Below are 20,370 nucleotides of genomic sequence, written 5' to 3' on the forward strand. Positions count from 1 at the left end.
TATATACCAATTTGTTTGCATTCGATTTGAAATAATTTAAAATGTTATTGAGATGGTAAAATATAAAGGTAATTATCAATTATTTAGTTACATAATCATTGTATATGCTCCATACATCAAGCACAATATTGGATGTTCTTACCACCTCGCTAGTCATTTCATTTGCATGTACCATTGAAGCTTTTGCTAGGGATCTTGACAACTACCTCAAATTCTATGCTATTCACCTCTCAATAGATAACATGAGAGTCTTTAGATACACAAACAATTAAACTATAAGTTTGGAAACAACTATGCTTGCTATTTTCCTAATATGTGCATATAAAAACCTTTGCATATGTAAACAACACTAGCCATGAATACCACCCTTCATAAAACCCTCAGCTAAGCTACAAATCCTATGTTTGATTTACTAATGAATTCATCGTCTCCAAAAGCAAAACACTCTAACATCTTTTTTTAGAGCCTGATTCAAATGCCAACATAGTTGACCATTGCTTTACTTCTTTTATGTAGGAATCAAGCAAACTTTCCATAACATTCCCTCTAGAATAATGCATTGAAAACAACATTATCTCTAGAACAATGCCAATCCATGACCTTGTCTTCTAGAAAATGTGGATGTGAACTAAGGATAAAGTCAGTCACGATGAATTATCACATTTGATGTTTTCAGATCATCATGCTACCTAAACTCCCTCATGAAAATCTGATAGATCTCCCAATCTTTGATATATTCAAAGGTGAAAGTTTAAAGAAATTTTCTTTGGGAGTTGCATCTCCAATCTTTCTAGCCCTAGTCATGCAACAAGCTTCCGCATAAAGGCGTTTTGAGATCAAATTTGAATCCAATATGGCATTCTTGTACTTATTGGAGAAATTATCCTTAGTAATGGTCTTTCCTCCCAAAAGTCACATTCAATAAAAGTATCTTTCCTCAAATCCTTTGTGTTCCCTAAGTTTTGCACAAATGTTTGATTAGTTTCAAACCCACTAGGGCAAGCACAAACAAAAATGAAATCAATGGGAACCACCAAAATCATTAAAGCCAATAATTGATTCATATCCTATTGAATCATGTGATCTAAACTGCATTTACATATTTAAGTGCTAATATATGATCCTAATTGGGGTGTGGGCTTCTCTCAGGAGCAATAGGTGCACATAAAATGTTTTCATATGTAAACATCTCTGACCATGAACATAATCCTTAGATTGAGTTGCAACTCTTGTTTTCATAATTTCCAAAAGGGAAACTCTCTAGACTCTCTTTTCAGAGACTGATGTGAATGTCAATGTAGTAGACTATTGCTTTATTGATTTTTTGCAGGAATAAAGAAAACTTTCCATAACATTCCAATTAGAAGAATACATTGACAAACTCGCCATATGATAGATAACGAATAAATGCATGATCAATCAACTTTTTTGATTTCATGACAAGGTATTGGTTAATAATTATGCCACCCTACTCTTAGCTACTACATCAGTTAAATATATTTTTTTTTGTCATTTGTTCTCTTGGGAGAGTGTGCCCAGTGGTGAACATTTATTACAATTTCAAATTTTTGATGGCTTAATTTAACATGGGTTAAGAATTTTGTTTGGATAACTAATGTTCAACTTGTTTTCTATGGAAAGCATGATAGCTTTTGTGCAACATTTGCCAAGAAATTGTATCTGTTTCTATTTTTTGGGCTAAACTGTGTTCGATGAGTTGACCAACATACATTCTTAACAATGAAAAATAATACATTTAAATCCCTGTCAGGAATCCTTGCCACTGAAATAAAGCATTTTTTGACAAAAAATGCATCTTTTGCATATTTGTGATTAAGAAATAGGATACAGGCCAGTGTTTACTAGAACGTTACACCTTCTTTTCTCATGGATTTATTTCCTTGAGCAACTTCCCCTGAGCTGATGCAATTCTTATTATCCTATAAACTTGCCTTTGGCTTTTAGGAACATGGACACACCATGCTTCTACTATTGATGCATATTCAATGGTTGTTTATGCAACTCATGATGTTTCCATATGCTTCCCATAAGTCCATGCTAACCTCGATTTTTCATTGAGGTCACTTGTTGCTCTTTCTTCTTTTTCCACACGTTATAGGGCTCCATTCTAATTTGTGCATCTCCTTTTAGCTTCTTTTTTTGTCTTCTTTGAATGACCTCCTCCTTTTGGATGGATGGATTTAAGGAATTGAGAAACTTACAATTTTTAGCCATGTGGCCAAGATTATCACATTTATAGCATCTTATGTGACCTAAGAAGGGATAAAGAAACTTGTGCATGTTAAGTAAACTTGACTCGGGATAGAGTCAAAAGAGGTGTTAAACAATGATGGTTTTAGGGCACATGGTATTGTGCCCCCATGGTATTCTGCCCGTGGTATTATATGTAATGGAGCCTATAAAAGGCTCAAAGGACTTCATTGTAAGGTAAGGGCCTGGAGGTGAGTGGTGAAGGCTCACTTGGCCGGATTGGCTAGGGTTTTGGCCAGGGATAATGAAATTTTATTATGATTGAGTTTTTCCCCAGATTTGGGGTTTTCCCAGAGAAACATGTGCATTTATGTGTTTATGGTTGTTGCTGGCTATTTTTATATTTATTCCTCTCAGTGATTATTTATGTTATGCAGTAAATTTCTTAACAATTGGTATCAGAGCCAAAGGTTGTGTATTGGCTTCAGAAAAATGTTTTTGTTGCCAAGGGTTATTTAGCCTGGTAGACATAAAAAGGATTGATGCATATTTTGTTCTCAAATCTAATCTAAATGCAGCCAAAACAAGGTTCTACAAAGGCAGATAGTGGAAGGTCGTGTGCACTGTTCCGGAGGAGCCGAAGGTCGATATAGATCCGTGGTTGCAGTGGCAACGTTGATCGGAGGAGGCACGGTATTGATCTCAGGAGGCAACAAGAGCACGAGATACGGCCTGACGCCAGCGTCCAAGTCGCTGGTCCAAGAATCCAGGGAGCTGTCGATGGCACCAATGTTGCTGATGCAGAACGACGAGAGAAGCATAGCGACATGGGACCGTTTCAACGAATGTGTGCTGGACGATGGACAAAACGATTTTAGCGAGCAGCAAGCATGCAACGTGGGTGACCAGCTCGCATTGAGGGAACTCATGTTGGAGAAAGCCAAGCGACCTGCTTAAAGTGCCTGAGTGTAAGTGGTGCTGCAGGATGCCCTAACTCATGGGTTGCATGAGGCAGATGAAGGATTTTTACATGCAGACCGATTTCCAATTTGAGAGTTTCAGTATTCCCTTCATGGGCTGAATCGTGCTCTCGGACACTTACAAAATCTGGAAGCGCGAAATGAACATGAGGGTCGATACGATGCTCGCAAGGTTCAATGGGTTCAAGATACAGGATGGGAAGATATCTTTCTAACCTGGTGTTGGATCCTTCGACAGCAATAGAGAGAGCTCGGAGCAGATCTGTGTCTCGATGAGGTCGTAAGCGAGAAAGGTCAAGTGGCATGGAAGAGAATGCTGATGCCATGGATATATATCAACCAAACAAGAAGCATCGCATGTTATCACGCTCCAGATCCAAATCAAGGCCTCCTGGTGAAGTCACCCCAGGCGAGAGTTTCAAGGATTCATCTTAGAAATTAAAGGCAGTTAAACTTGGCAAGAAGGCAGCAAAGAAACAAAACAAGGATGCCCGCAATTGAGAGAATACGGATGAGAATAGCAGCCACAATAAACAAAAAAAAAAAAATTAATGAAGTCAAAATTATTGCATGTAAATGGGCATACTACTGTAAGACCTGGTAAGGCATGTGTACCCCTGGGTAATCACCGGTAAAGTCTGGGTTAGACCTAGGTGATAGGGGCGATGTCGGGTTAACAATACCCCGGGTAAAAACTTTGAGGGGGGTAAGAGCTAGAGTGAGCGGGATTGTCTCACTTAGCAGGATTGGCTGGAGTTAGTCAAGGAACCCCAAGTCAAGTTTAAGGGGGGAATTGTTAAGTAAACTTGACTCGGGATAGAGTCAAAAGAGGTGTTAAACAGTGATGGTTTTGGGGCACATGGTATTGTGCCCCCATGGTATTCTGCCCGTGGTATTATATGTAATGGAGCCTATAAAAGGCTCGAAGGACTTCATTGTAAGGTAAGGGCCTGGAGGTGAGCGATGAAGGCTCACTTGGCCGGATTGGCTAGGGTTTTGGCCAGGGATAATGAAATTTCATTATGATTGGGTTTTTCCCCAGATTTGGGGTTTTCCCAGAGAAACATGTGTGTTTATGTGTTTATGGTTGCTGCTGGTTATTTGTATATTTGTTTCTCTCAAGTAATTCTCCGTAATTAATTTGTATTCTTGGGTAAATCTCTTAACAATGCCTTCTCATTTTATTACCCTCATCTGACCTTTCCTTTATACATAGTGCAATCCCACTCTTAATTTCATATTATTTTGAATCAAAAAGCTTATGGCGAACAGTATTGCATGAATAAAAATAGTCATAAAAAGAACTTGTGTACCTGATGGTAGATGATCTTTGTGAGGGGAGTGATCTTCCTTGATTGCTTGGTTGAAAGAACTTCCTTTCCAACTATATCTTCTATTACATATTCTACTAATAGACCCTAATTTGACTACTCCTACAATCAATTGCAACATGTCCAAGTTTATGTCCATTGAAGCACTTGAAATATTCCAAGAGAGGAGGAAAGGAGTTGTTATTCCTCCTTTCGAATCTTGCAAGATTCCTAAATTCATCTCTAGTAGAAAATGAAATTACTGTATAAAACGCTTTCTTTGGCTCATTCCTTGGCTATTAGTTCTCCTACTTGTTCTTGCTTACGTCCGTGTTAATCATGTTACTTCCATATTCTATTACAGGTCTCTTATATACTGTTTCATTATCTTCTATAGTTGCCTTTGAGTTAGTCATGATATTTTCTACCATATTTTTTTTTGAAACTACCTCAAGTCATAATATTTCATATTGTTCCTTTATTTTTGACAACTGGATGCTTATTACTTCTTCAATTCTCCTCGCCTCTTCTAATTTGGTTTTCAAGTTAATAATTTCTTTTTTAAAATCATGCTCTCTTTATTCGAGTATCTGTAGAAGTTTCTTATGATCTTTGTTTTCCATTGAGAGCCTTTTTTATTTCAATCAGGGTCGAGACAAGATTATCTTGGTCTTCAACTGGCTTCTCCTCATGAAAGTCAACTACTTTCACACTAGAAGAGTAGATCTCATTTTATTAAACAATTTTTTTCTAAGAGGTATTTTTCTGTTAGGTCCCTATACTACTAGTGTAACCCCTTATTGTTATTAGTAAAACACCCTTATTATATGGTTGTACCCATGTAGTCCCAATATTGTTATTATTGTGCCACATAGAAGCCCACTATTGTTATTATTTTGCCTGGCATTATTATTGTTATGTCGGCTCTGATTATATTATGACCCCTTAGACTCCTATATAGAAAGGAGGTCTTGTCATTTGTATCATCCAAGAATTGTTCATTTGTGTAATGTAAAGGAGGTTGCCCCCTCAAAGAGGCTAAATATAAGGCGTTGATATATCTTTTCTATCTTTCTGTGAGGTGGTTTCATAACATTTGGTATCAGAGCTTTGGATTCTAGGGTTTCGCTGCTCCAAACAGGTCATCATGGCATTTTTGCTATAACATTTTTTTTGTGGCGTTTCAGATGCTAAAACAAAAACCCATTTGGATTGAAAACGGTCTAAATCTCGGGTCTGAAATTCAGAGCTTTTCGCACTATATTAGCAGAGATATGAACTAAGGAATTTGGCCTTTTTGCAGACTCCCGAATTTCATTCCAAAGAGGTGAGTTGGGGAAAATAGTCATAACTTTTGTTCTGTGCATCAAATTGAAATTTCATAAGAAGTTACAGAAAGAGGACGAACTGTACTTTCCTACATATATTTTTTAGATCCTAAGGTCAAAACAATGACACATGGCACTTGATACAAGTTCGCTCTTCTGGAAAGATATGTAATCATGTCATCTTAGGAGATTGTTCATAACTCGTTCTTGGAGAATCTAAATTTGATCAGAATGGTGGCATTGGAAAGAGGACGCAAAGGGCTACTGCAGGTTGCAATTTCAGAACTGGAAGAACTAAAATTATAGAGTTATAATCGTTTCAAGATCGAGCTCCTAAAATCAAGAAAAGGCGATATGAGGAAGTTTGATGGCAAGGATCCGGTAAATTGGATACTTCAGATGGAGCAATATTTTGATCTACATGGTGTACGACTATTACAAAAGGTATGTATTGCATCTTCATATTTAGAACTGGATCAATTTTTATGTTATAAAGGGCTTTGTTCTCGTAAACAACTTGTTCCATGGTCAATTTTCACGGAGGAAATGATAGCACATTATGAGGATACAAAGAGCAACACCTTCTTTAGAGCAACACCACAACAATTGGAAAGATTAAAAGGGCTTTGTTACATAGTGGAAAGTAAAATTATGGCAACAAGGAAGTCTATCCCTCACAACTATAATAATGGAAGTGTTGTTTCTCCCAGCCTTCCACAACCTACAAGGGTTACACCACAACAATTGGAAGAGAAAAGAAAAAAAGGGCTTTGTTACAATTGTGATAGAAAATGCACTAAAGGTCATAAGTGTGCTGAGAAGAAATTATTTTACATAGAGTATGAAGAGGAGGAAGAAAAGGATTAAGAAACATCAAAAGAAGAGGATATGCACCAGGACCAAACCCCAGAGAAAGAAGAAATGAATCCAACCATATCTTGTAAAGCATTGACAAGAATTACCACTCCTCAAACTCTCAAGATAGAAGGAAATATCAAGAAGAAAAATGTTCAAGAAGTGAAGGATCACATCAAGAAAGAAGAAATGAATCCAACCATATCTTGTAATGCATTGACTGAAATTACCACTCCTCAAACTATCCAGATAGAAGGACATATCAAGAAAAGAACATTTCAAGAAGTGAAAGATCACATCAAGCATCAAGAAATGAATCTGACCATATCTTGTAAAGCATTGGAAGAAATTACCACTCCTCAAACTCTCTAGATAGAAGGACATATCAAGAAGAAAAAGGTTCAAGCAGCGAAATATCACATTGAGCATCAACAACAAGTTCTCCAACTTTTAAAGGATAACACCACTTTGGTGAAAAATCGAATGAAACAATGAGTAGATCAACATTGTAGTGAAAAATGTTTTGATGTAGGTGATTGGGTATTTTTACTGCTACATCTCAAGCAAGCTATTTATGAGAAGGAAATGTTGGCAATACTACATGCACTTAAGAAATGGCGACCTTACCAAATGGGAAGACACTTCAAGGTAAAAAAGGATCATGATAGTCTTAAATACTTTTTAGAAAAACTATTATCTTTAGAAGAACAGAAAAAATGGGTCACAAATATGTTGGGTTATGACTTTGACATCATTTATAGAAAAGGGAAGCAAAATTTTGTTGCAGATGCACTCTCAAGAAAGGTTGACGATGTGGAAGCATTGTTTTGTGCTATATATATTATCCAACCAGATTGGATAAATGAAGCAAGGGATGAATGGAAGAAGGACGAAGAAGTATGGCCACTCATTCAAAAGTTGCATAAGATCCCAATTCAAACAATATTTCTAGAACTTGAAGAGGAAGGAAAAATCATATTGGAACCTGGAGCAGTCACAGAAACAAGAACCTGACAGCTACGAAATCGATGAATTTTAGAGTATCTCATCAAGTGGAAGAACTTACTTGCTAAAGATTCCACATGGGAGGACAAGAATTTTATACAGAAGCATCAAGAACTACTAAAACGTTGAGGACAACACTTTTTGAAGGAGAGGGGCATGTTAGGCCCCTATACTACTAGTGTAACCCCTTTTTGTTATTAGTACAACCCCCTTATTATATGGTTGTACCCATGTAGTCCCTATATTGTTATTGTTGTGCCCTTACATTATTATTTTTATGTCGGCTCTGATTATATTATGACCCCTTAGACTCCTATTTATAGAAAGGAGGTTTTGTCATTTGTATCATCCAAGAATTCTTCATTTGTGTAATGTAAATGAGGTTGCCCCCTCGAAGAGGCTGAATTACAAGGCGTTGATCTATCTTTTCTATCTTTCTGTGAGTTGGTTTCATAACATTTTCTTCTTGTTCTTTTTCTTCTCTTTTTCTCCACTACTACTATTATTGATATCTCCTTCATGCAAGACCTACAACCTACCCCATATATCTTTTATAAATTTGAGATCTATTACCTTCTCAAGCTCCAGATTATGAAGTTTGTTGTAAGTTGTACATTTAACCTGGGTATTCCATTACTGAACTTATTTTTAAAGGGGATATTTACCATAACCATTAGTAACTACATTTTGGGTTTCAAATCCATGAGTAATTAGTTTATATTTTACTCTCTCTCCATTCATGAAATGTTGTGGTACTAAGCACATGCACACCTTGATGATCCATGATTCAAGCAGGCTTAACTTCCAATGTTAAAGCTATACTTGAAGTAACTATGCTATGATACCAATTATTGGAAGCTTGACTATACTAAGAGGGGGGGTGAATCAGTATAGTGCATTCATGGTCATCAATTACCAAGTTGTACTTTTCTATATGATAGTTATCTGAAATATAAGATAAGAATTATTACATCATATGAATAATAAATATACCATATAGGCAACATTAAACCATAACATAAGAATCAACACAAAAGAGCAACACATGTAGACACAAGATATAAGTGGAAACCCATAAAGGGAGAAAACCATGAATTTTATTGTTGTAATGTAAATGCAAGCACCCACTCCAATTTTATATTAGCTTTTGTAGGCATCCACAAACAAGACGATTCAAACCCTCTTTTATTTTGCAATATACAACTTGTTAGAAACACCAAATCCCACTTCCTAGAAGCTCTAACTTGTTCATTTTTAGCCTACTACCTGAAAGGAGACACAATCCCTTGATACAATAAAGTTTTATTTTGTATGCTTACTTGGTATTTAAATTTTGAATTTTGAATTCTCTTCGACTATGTTATGTACTCTTTGTCTTACCCCTTTATAGCTTTTTATCCCTTCTCCTCTTCCTCAATTGTGATTTACATCCACTCCTTTTCCTCTTTCTCTCTTTACCAGGAAATTCATGAACTAGGACTCACAAAAACAAATTCTCTAATACTCTGCATTCCAAAATCTATTTTTATATAATCCATTGTCTCTTTCTATTCCAACATAGGGATTTGATATTGAAAATTTGTCTCTTTGTATTCCAAATGTATCTCTTCTTGGTTCACCCATTCGTTTCTCATTTTTCTCAAAATATTTGTCTTTTGTCATAGTTGGAAATGATATTTGCATAAACAAATGCCTAGCGAGAAAATGAATAGTCTTCAACCTTTGAAATTTGCAACTTTGGTAGTTCCAGGATTGCCTTTTCTTTCATGTTAATAACAAAATAATCATGCACTAAAGGAAAACCAAAAGAGGATTTGCATCTATCTAGCAGCCTACCCTTAGATGTTTGTTGTACCAAAATCTACTTTCTATCCTTATCTCCATGACATGACTTCCTTCTCTCATTTGCTTGCAATGCATAAACCACTCATGACATATCCATTGACTTCAAAAGGAGGTAAAGAATCTTTGCTTACAAGTTGCAATACTGTAACAAAAAGGGGGATCCTTTGTCATTGCATTTCATAAGGTTCATGAAGTGAATATGTCACTGGAACAACTCTGTGCTACTTTTCTTTCTATGAACAACCAATGGCTAGCCTTTCATTTCAGTTCTACAAAACCTTTATAGTTTAATCTTCAATATTTAAATCACCATTTCCCATCCAGACCCTATGACCATTCTTGATTAAAAAAAAATTGAATCAAGGTGAGTTGCTTTGCTCTATCTCTAGACTAGCATCATGAGATTGGAATGTATTTGTAGAGGGGGCTTGGAATATACGAACTTACAATGGATCCCATATTGATACACTAATTTCTTGTAACATAATAAATTACAAGCTTTTGAAAATTGTCATTGTCGAATCATTTCTTGGCTAGACGTGGTTTAATAATGTAAACATTGAAATCAGAATTGATACGATTACCCATTTTTTGAGGTAACAAAAAAATCAATCGATTTTGAAAAGTGTTGATTTAGAATAGATCTTTTTTTTAACCATATTTTTGACACTTCAAATATTTTTATGCATCAAATATGAACAATTTTCTTAAATGTTGGTGATTTTCATGTTGATTTTGAAAATGTTGATGCAACATCAACCACTTCTTTTATAGGGTTTATTTTTAACACTTTATATTTTCTAATGTATTAATTGTGGGTATTTTTTTAAAATGTTGGATATTTTCATGCGGAATTTGAAAAACATTCAACATAAGCATTCACATTTTTTTAAGATATTTTTGACACTTTAAATTTCCTTATATCCTCAGTATGCATAAGTTTTTTTAAATGTTGATTATTTAACAATTTTTTAACTTGTCTTATTTCTGTTATTGTTTTTCGACCTAGGATGTTAGTTTTTTAAAGGGTTTTCCAAACATGTTTCTTTTTCTTTTTCTTTGCAATGTTTTTTAATAATGATTTTTTTTTTTTGAAAATAACAAAAATAATAACATTAAAAATATATTAAAAAAAACCAATATAAAATTTCTATAAAAAACATAAAAAAATTAACAAAATTAACTTGTAAAAGATATTTAAAAATTAAATAAAAATATTTCAAAACATGCATAATTTAAAAAATAAAAATAAAAAATTAATCCAAAACACAAAAAAATAAAAACAATTAAAAACAAATTATAGAGATTAAAAAAAATATAAAAATTACAATAAAACCAAAAAACATAAAAAAAAAACGCACACAATTAAAAAAAACATAATTAAAAAAAAATTAAAAGCATTAAAAAAAACCATAATTAAAAAAAAAAAATTATAAACATTAATAAAAAAAATTAAAATTTGAAGCCCTAGGCTTCGCATTCCAATTCCAAGAATCAACTTGCCCCAGCTCGATTCTTGGAATTAGTCTACCAAGCCTTCTCGGAATTAGTCTGCCAAGCCCAAGGCATGGCATTGCCAGCTGAGTGCAGCTGCCAAGGCAGCCCAGTCCAAGGTGCAGCCTTGGAAACTAAGTGCAACTATGAAGATGGCCCAACCCAAGTCCCATCGGCGATTAGGTTGGGTCGCCTTGGGAGCTGAGCGCTTGGCTACCAAGGTTGCCCATCCCAACAACCGAGTGACCCTAAGTTTCGTAGGCCGATTCCGAGAATCGGCCAAAGGGCCTGGTAGATTTTCGAAATTGGCTTGCCAAGCCTACTGCTTTAAATTTTTATTTTTATTTTTAATAATGTTCATACATTTTTATTTTTTATTTTTTTAATTATTTTTTTTTTATGTTTTAAATTTTTTTTATTATGTTTTTTTTGTTTTCGTTGTAATGTTTTTTCCTTTTATTTTATCTTTCTAATTTATTTTTAAGTTTTTATTTTTTTTGTGGTTTAGTTTTTAGTATTTTTTTTAATTATTTAAAATTGTTTTCGTTTTGGAGTATTTTTGTATTTATTAAATTAAATTATGCATGTTTTAAAATATTTTTTAATATTATTTTAAATTTTTTTATTTTTACAAGTTAATTTTGTTTATATATATATATATATATATATATATATATATATATATATATTTCTGTTTTTTTCTTTCATGTTTTTATATTTGTTTTTTTTTTATGTTTTAATATATAATATTATTTACTTGTTATTATTTTTTAAAATGTTTTGTAGTTTGTTAATCAAAGCCTTTCCTTACAAATCACATAAGAGAATTTTTTGTTTTCTTTTTTTTCATGCTTTTTTAATTATTTTATGTTTTAATATATACTATTTTTTACTTATTATTATTTTTTTAATTTATTGTTTGGATTTTTTTTCAATGTTTTAATTTTTGTGTTCTTTTATATTTTTCCTTTTTATTTATTTATAAATTTATTTATTGTTATTATTTTTTTTTTTTCCTACAAGGTACCGATCCACGACTAGTCACCTAATCTCATTATATCTTAATTTGATTGTTGATTTTAAAGTTTTCATTATAAAAGATTGAGTCCGCCCTCACAATGTGTCAATTTCATGATTGGTATTTAAGTTTTCAATACAATGGGTTGAGTTTGCTTACACTGTGTGTAAATTTGATGGTTGATTTTTAAATTTTTGTTGTAATGTGTAAGTTGTCTTAGGCTAAGATTTTAAAGTTGTCATATTTTTAGCATTTAAAAAAGAAATTAGTCCTGGTATAATGACTCTTTCATTCATGTGCTCATTTTTACAGTTTTTTAGTCACAATTTTTTTCCATAATGTCATGGTTGATTTTTTTTAAAACTTTCTGACATTCCGGTATTCCAGCATCAACATTTCTCGGTTTTAGGTTGTTTCTCATGTTTTTTTGGTGTTTTTTGTCTAGAGTTCTCGTTTTGAGTTTATAGTTCCTATTTCAAAGTATACATTGCTTTTTCATGATAAACATTTTCAAGATCTACAATAAAGATACATTTATGAGAAACCTACCTCAAGTGAAGGGAATAACCAAAAACACTTATGAACTTGGTACTAAACCTTTAGATGTTGGTATCTAGTGGTATAGACTTATCATCATATCAAAAGTGAGAACAATTCCTCCAGGAATAACAATAATGTTTTTGGGATTCATTTCTTTGGCTAAATGTACAAAGTATTGAAGATTTATATTTTTCCTCTCCTAAATGTAATCCTTATCAAGAAAAACTTCTAACTCTCGATAACTTACCTCAACAACATTCAACAAGTTTCATCATTGTTGTAATTCATGTCCTTTTTTGAAGTCTTTGATTTTTGTATTCTTCAAGTACCTAATCCACCCCACATGTTATTCACCATGAAATGGAATGATATAAGCTATCCATAATATTATTGTCCTAAAAATGTGATAAGCATTTTTCATGTCAATTAGATCCATATTAGATCATATGGAGAACGGGGTATAACTTGATCTTGTTGGCATAGATTGGATGATCTGCACAAGTGATTACATAAACTCAGTAAAGGTGAGATGTGTCTTTGTCTTGTCTTTGCAACAACGTGATGTCAAATTGTAACATCGATCCAAGCATTCCAAAGGATATGAAAACATCCTCTTACCATTCATAGATAACATTGCTCCAAATGGATATGCCATATTTACCTCCTCAACATTGTTTTTTTCATTGAGATGAACTTCATGAGTTTCAAAATCTCAAGAATAACAATTTCAAAATTAGATATGTTGTTTCTATTAGTCAATCGATAGGTTAAATAGCTTTAATTGGATTTGTTGGAAAAAATGCTCCCATATTCACTCCTCTGTGATAACAAGAAAACTCATAACTTAATTTCAAAATAAAGGATATAATTAACTTCTTAATGGTCAAGTGCCCTAGCTCTGGTGTCCTCTATTTGCTTCATTTACCTCAAGTTTCATCAAGTCTACATAGTTTTTCTGATAATGGGAGATCCTTTATTTTACAAATTTGTAAGGTAACGCAGGAATAGTTATACAAGATCTTGTATACAATTACATTGAACTTAATCATTCTACATGTGTCTCCAAAGCACTTCCTCCACCTTCTTTACAAAAAAATATACCTTTGCAAATGATTACTCTTGATAAACAATCTTGACCTTTAGTTGGTTGAATGCTTGATCATTGTCTTCTTCCTAAACAATGTCAATTCTTCCTTTGACATCAATGGTGGCATTACCAACAATTAGTTGCATTGTAATTCAACAATCGTGATACTTTCTAGACATAGAGTGATCCAATGGTTGACATTCTCATCAATACTAATGTATATTGATCCACAACTTAACATCCAATTGGTCCATGATCTCTATCTAATCATGGCTAATGACTTATTATGAGAACTAGCTTATTAAAAATATTTACTTTTGTATTAAGAAAAATTTCCTCAAGTGGTCGCATTGGTTTGAGTCATGGTTTGTTTCCCTCTTTGTGTATTTTAATTTCATAACAATATTTTTGTTGTGATCTTTGATCTAGTTGTGTGAGTGGTTATCAAAGGTATTTGTTCTGTATGGATTATCCTGTTTACTCTAAAGTTATTTAATACATGTGCTACGTCACATATTCATTAAATGAAGACTATGTAATAAGCATTAACCTTTTACCTTAATTACAAAACATCACATTGTGATTATATAACAATTAATAAACATGACATTTATATCAAATAATGGCTTTGTAAACCTTCATTTACTTAGGAACTTAAACTAAATATGAACACCATGGTTCACCTACCAAAATAGGGTTTCCAAACCATTGAACTATATTTGGTAGAGTACTCTTTACAATATTTTATCATAAAATTAATAGTAAAGAAGAGTTATATTAAAAAATAAAAAATAATTAAATCATATATATATAATTTAAATTTATTTAGTGTGATATGTATATTATGATTTTTTCTCAAAAATGATTTGAAACTTTTTTAATAAAAACAAAATTACAATATAAGAATTTGAATTGAATTGATGTATTATTTTTATTATTTTTTACATTTTACTATTTCTTAATTGAATTGACATTATTATTTTTATATATTTTTCATTTAATGCTTGATTTTACAACAACTACAACATTTCCCTCCTATTAGGTTGTACACTGTCTTTCATTTCAAATACTTTATATTTGTGGCACATCATAGAGTCCATTATTAGGGAAAAATGTAATTCATTCCTATGTTAATACATGTACCTTTTAAAGTAAGTATAAAATACAAAATATTAAAAGACAAAAAAAATGTACATATCAATCTATTTTAGTTAAAAAAGAATTATTAAACAAGAGATTCTTTACAACCTAATATGGGAAAGATAGTGTAGTAAGGTTTTAGATGAATATTAAAAATAATAAAAAATATCTAATTAATTGAAAAAAGAAATAATAGATTCAATTTAATATGTTACATTGTAATTTTTCTCTTATTAATAAAATGACAAACAATTATAAAGAAAAAAATTACAAGATACATATCATAATAAAGTAACTTTAAATTAATTCGTCTTTATAATGATGATATTTCAAAACATATAATTAAAATACATATAAAATTTAATAAATTTAATTAATAAATATATAATTAGAAACAAAAATATTTTCATAAATAAACATATATAAAATATATAAATAATAATTATAAACTAATAATTATTTTATAGTATAAATTAAAATAATTATTCAAATGGTATATTTAAATCTAACCAATAATTATAGAAAAATTATACAAATAAATCTTTTCTCAAATTTTATATTTAAAAATTTTTGATCTTCTTACCCGTAAGTAAAACTTAAATTAGATTAAATCTATATTAACTTTTTATATTAATTAAATTATTATCATACTTTTCTTTAATTCTTAATAACCTTTTAATATATCACATCAAAAATACACACCTCTCTAAAAACACCTTTCTTTGCCACCGAGAAAAAATTCATATTATATATGGAAGTTCATAAAATAATTGCAATGATGTTTAAAATTTAATAGATTTTTGCATAGTTACAAGTAAATTTAATAGATTTTTGCATAGTTACCAAGTTTGGCAGCACTCGCCATTTATATTTTTTTTTGCGGGGCAAATTCACATATTAGGTTTGGTACAGTGAATAATTTGGTACAAATTAGTACAGTTAATAATTCGGTACTGATTGAACAAATAGTCCTGCATGCGATCCTGAAGCAAGGAAGGCGAGTAGGGAGTGCAGTTTTAACTAAGAAAGCTCAAATCAAGGATTCCCAAAACGTAGCAAGAGGAAACGAAAGGAAGAGTAAGCGCTGAGGGGCCTAATGGAAACAAATGGGAGGAGGGGAGAGATCCCCTCCTACAAGAGCATGGCAATGGGGGAGGCAAGTAAGGAGCATATGCGGAATGGAATGAAGCTAAACAACGGAGAAAACTCAGCTGGCGGAGCAAACTGGCAGATGGGACTGCGAGGTAAATGTCTTCCCAGAGCTTCGAAGAAACCCAGGTTCGTAATACCAAGCAACAAACTTGAAGAATATAGGAGTTACATGAAAGACTATGCATTGATATGTAAATTTGTAGGGTTTTGGCCGTCAGAGAAAGACTTATCTAAATGGATACAACAGAGATGGAAACCAAAGGGGCATGTGGAACTAAAACTAGGAGCGAAAGGTTTTTTTACAGTGATATTCTCTAACATAGAAGACAAGGAAAGGATTTTCGAGGGGGGACCCTACTTCATGAACAATGCAGGCCTATTTATGTGGCACTGGGTAGATTGCTACAACCCAGACAAAGAGAAAATGCTAGCAGCTCCGGTCTGGATAAGACTCTTCGGGCTTCCAATGGAGTTTTGGGACCCAGAAATTTTAGAAGGCATAGGGAATACAATAGGGTCATTTGTGAAAGTTGCAGAATCCACAAAAAGAGGAAGATACACATCATATGCCAGAATATGCGTGTATATGAATATAACTGAACCTCTCCCAGACTTCATTGAGTTGGAATATCATGACGAGATCTGGCAACAACCAGTGGATTACGAACACATACCTTTTCGATGCAGGCGATGTCACAAATATGGGCATCTTTTCAGACAATGTCCACTAAACAGAACAGAGGATGTTAAGGAGAAGAGAGAAGAGGAGAGAATAATAACAGAGGAACTGGAACAGGGGGAAGAGGGTTTTAAAGAAGTATAGCAGAAAAAGAAAGCAGGGTTTAGTAAACCACAACGACGACAGCCAAAGGAGAATATCACCTTGGAAACACAAAACAAATTCAAAGTCCTCCAGGAAGAAGAGATTGAGATGGGGGAAAAAGAAGACAGTGAGGAAGAGACTATGGAAAACTCAAAAGAATCTGGAAAAAAAATATTAGAACAAAAGGGTACAGAACATGGGGAGGCAAAGGAAAAAGGGGAACAACCAATGAGGAAGCTGTTACATGAATGGAGGTTGCTAGATGAAAGATTCATCCCGGAGGAGCAGAAGCAAATATATAAAGAAGCCTTCCAAAAATATAAAGAAAAAGTAGGGGTAACAACAACAAATAGAATGGAACTGATAGAACTACAAGGAAATCAAAACATAGGAATGAGCTGCTCTGGAAAAGGAGGAAGAAAGAGGGGTAGACGAACAATGAGCGAGACAATTCAGGAGGTAGGAGAGATGCTGGTGAACTCCGGAAGGGTCATACCTCTATCAGAGGTATTCCAACTACCACCAAAACTGTTAAAATGATTATTACAAGTTGGAACATCAGAGGCCTCAACAGTAGAGGTAAACAAAGATACCTGAAAGATAGATTAAAAAGAGATAAACCAAGTATAATGATAGTCCAAGAAACAAAGATTAGTACAGAAAGAATGAAAGAAATAATGAGCAGGGGCAATACCAGATATGAATTAATGGGACAAGATGCAACAGGTAGCGCAGGAGGATTGGCAATCATATGGAACCCGGAGGAAATACAATTTGAAAATTGGATAAGCCTCCCACGAATCCTCTCAGGAACATTCAGGGTAATAGGATCATCGAAAAGCACAGTTTTAACAGGAGTGTATGGACCACATACACCAACAGAACGAAAAGGATTCCTGCAAAATCTAAAAGCAATGAGAAGACTTATCCCAGAGAAGCCATGGATTATAGGGGGCGATTTTAATATGATTAAGACCTTAGAAGAAAAGAGGGGAGGACTGAGAAGGATAGATTCAGATATGGAAGCGTTCAAAGATATGATAACAGAACAAAGACTGGTGGATATCCAGACAATAAATGGTACCCATACATGGAATAATCGTAGAGGAGGGACAAATCAAATAGCCTCAAGATTGGATAGATTCCTTATCTCAGAACAAATCATGATGAAAGATGTGTTCATAGAAGCCATGATCCTACCAGTAGTAGGCTCAGACCACTGGCCAATAAAGTTGGAGATAGACCTCAAGCAGAGCCCCAAAAGAAGGCCATTTAGGTTTGAAGCCTTTTGGCTCAGAGACCAGAAGTTTCTAGCGAAAATAGAAGAATGGTGGACTAAAAGCAGACAAAGTGGAAGAAGCAAGATGCAAACCTTTCAACTCAAATTGAAAGAGCTTAAAGGGAGAATAAAAAAATGGAACAAAGAGGAATTCGGGGACATCCTCAAAGAGCAGCAGCGCTTAGAACAGAAATTGAGTGAATTGCAACAGAAGGATATACTGGAGGGCAGAAATGAGGAGAGAAGCAGAGAAGAAGGCATTGTAATAAGCCAATTAGAAGAGCGAAGGAAACATGAAGAAATCTTATGGAAACAAAAGTCCAGAGTTCAGTGGCTCAGAGAAGGAGAGAGAAACACAAAGTTCTTTCATAAGGCTATGATTCAGCACAGACAAAGGAATAGGATCTTCTCAATTAAAAATAAGGAAGGCCAACGCATAATCCAGCACGAGGAAATGGAATAGGATTTGGTAAATCACTTCAAAGATTTACTCACTAAACCCCAGAGAAATAGAACAGAGGCCATAGACAGGATTAGTAAGGAAATTCCCAAGCTTGTAACCAGAGACCAAAATTTAGCCTTGATGAGGAGGGCAACCCTAGAGGAAGTGGAGGAAATAGTGAAGGGCTTGAAAAGAAACAAAGCCCCAGGCCCTGACGGATATACAACAGAGTTTTACCAAGCTTGCTGGCATTTCATAGGAGAAGAAATCCTAGAAGTGGTGGAGGAAGCGCGCATACATCAAAAGGTATGGCCTGGATTAAACTCCACTCTATTAACTCTCATCCCCAAAACAACCCATTCAGAATCAGCAGAAGGCTTCCGGCCGATTGCCCTTTGTAACGTTATTTATAAGATTATAGCCACCTTAATGGTCAAAAGACTCAAACCAATCTTGCCTAACATAATATCCCCAGAACAGACAGGGTTCGTGGAAGGGAGGCAAATCTTAGATGGCTTGGTAGTTTCTCAAGAAGTTATACATACCTTAAAACAAAAAAAGGAACCAGGCATGATGATCAAGCTGGACCTGTCAAAAGCATACGATAGACTAAACTGGAAGTATCTGGAAGCCATTCTTCAAGCCTATGGGTTCTGTAACAGATGGGTGAATTGGATACTTAGCATGATATCCACGCCGAACTTCTCCATACTTCTAAATGGTACACCAACTGCAACCTTTAATGCTTCAAGAGGTCTATGCCAAGGAGACCCTCTGTCTCCTTTCTTGTTCATAATAGCAGCTGAAGGGCTGGGAAGGTATTTTAAGAAAGAGCTAAGAGAAAGGAAAATTAAAGGGCTGCGCCTATGGGGAAACAACATCCCAGTTACGCACCAACAGTTCGTAGATGATATCATGATATTCTGCAAGGTATCACTGAGAGAAGTCAAAAAGGTAAAGGAGATCCTGGAGGTATTCATGGAAGCTTCAGGAACTGAAATAAATAAGGATAAATCGAGCGCCTTTATTTTCAATTCACCAGAAACAGTTAAAACCCACCTAACAAGAATCTTGGGGTTTAGAAAGGGAGAATTGCCCACCAAATACCTAGGAACCATGCTCGATATAAGCTCGCTAAGGATAGCCAACTGGCAACCCATTATAGAGAAACTTAAGAGCAGACTAGAAAACTGGTCTTTCCAGACCCTGAATATAGCAGCTAGGGTGGTGCTTCTTAAATCGACATTGCAATCAATCCCTATCTATCCCTTATCAGTTATGGCAATGCCGAAAGGAGTTTGCACTAAAATGATTGAAATTTACAGGAAATTCCTATGGGGAGGCCCAAAACAGCAGAAGAAATGGGCCCTAAGTTCATGGAACAGCTTAACAAAAACAAAGGAGGAAGGGGGGTTAGGGCTAAGAGATCCTTATACCTTAAACCAAGTCCTAGCGGCAAAACTTTGGTGGAGGTGGATGAAAGGAGGCAAAGATCTATGGAAGGAAATATGGACATCAAAATATAACATGCCCACAGCAGCCGAAGAAATTATGAGGAAGGAAGAAATGCCAAGAGGATCTGCGATATGGGAGCTGGCATGTCAGAACAGAGATATCATAAATGGACATGCTTTTTGGGAAATAAGAAATGGAAGGACATCAAAATTCTGGGAGGAAGCCTGGCAACAGAGGGGAAGAATGATGGAAATCCAGGAGCTGCAAAATATCTACAGGGAAGCCAGGGCTAAAGGCTTAACCCTAGTCAAAGACTACTGGAAGGAAGGAGGAGAAAATGAGGTGTGGAGAGAATGGAAAGGACCTGAAGAATGGGACAATAACATCGAGGAGGAACTAAAAGCCA

The 20,370-nt window shown here is 34.3% G+C and overlaps 2 protein-coding genes across 2 annotated transcripts; both read left to right on the forward strand.

Annotated features, from left to right (window-relative positions):
• Positions 1-15,960: 15,960 nt before the first annotated feature.
• LOC149185921 (uncharacterized) lies at positions 15,961-16,788 on the forward strand. The gene has a single exon (XM_089409174.1). It carries the CDS (start codon positions 15,961-15,963, stop codon positions 16,786-16,788), a length of 828 nt encoding a protein of 275 aa, XP_089265300.1.
• A 665-nt stretch (positions 16,789-17,453) lies between these two features.
• LOC149185922 (uncharacterized) lies at positions 17,454-18,530 on the forward strand. Its single transcript, XM_089409175.1, has one exon. It carries the CDS (start codon positions 17,454-17,456, stop codon positions 18,528-18,530), a length of 1,077 nt encoding a protein of 358 aa, XP_089265301.1.
• Positions 18,531-20,370: the final 1,840 nt, after the last annotated feature.

This window comes from Pinus tabuliformis, chromosome 3_1, assembly GCF_031772625.1.
Source record: "Pinus tabuliformis cultivar Carrire ecotype Pingquan chromosome 3_1, CPIR1, whole genome shotgun sequence".
Lineage (NCBI taxonomy): Eukaryota > Viridiplantae > Streptophyta > Pinopsida > Pinales > Pinaceae > Pinus > Pinus tabuliformis.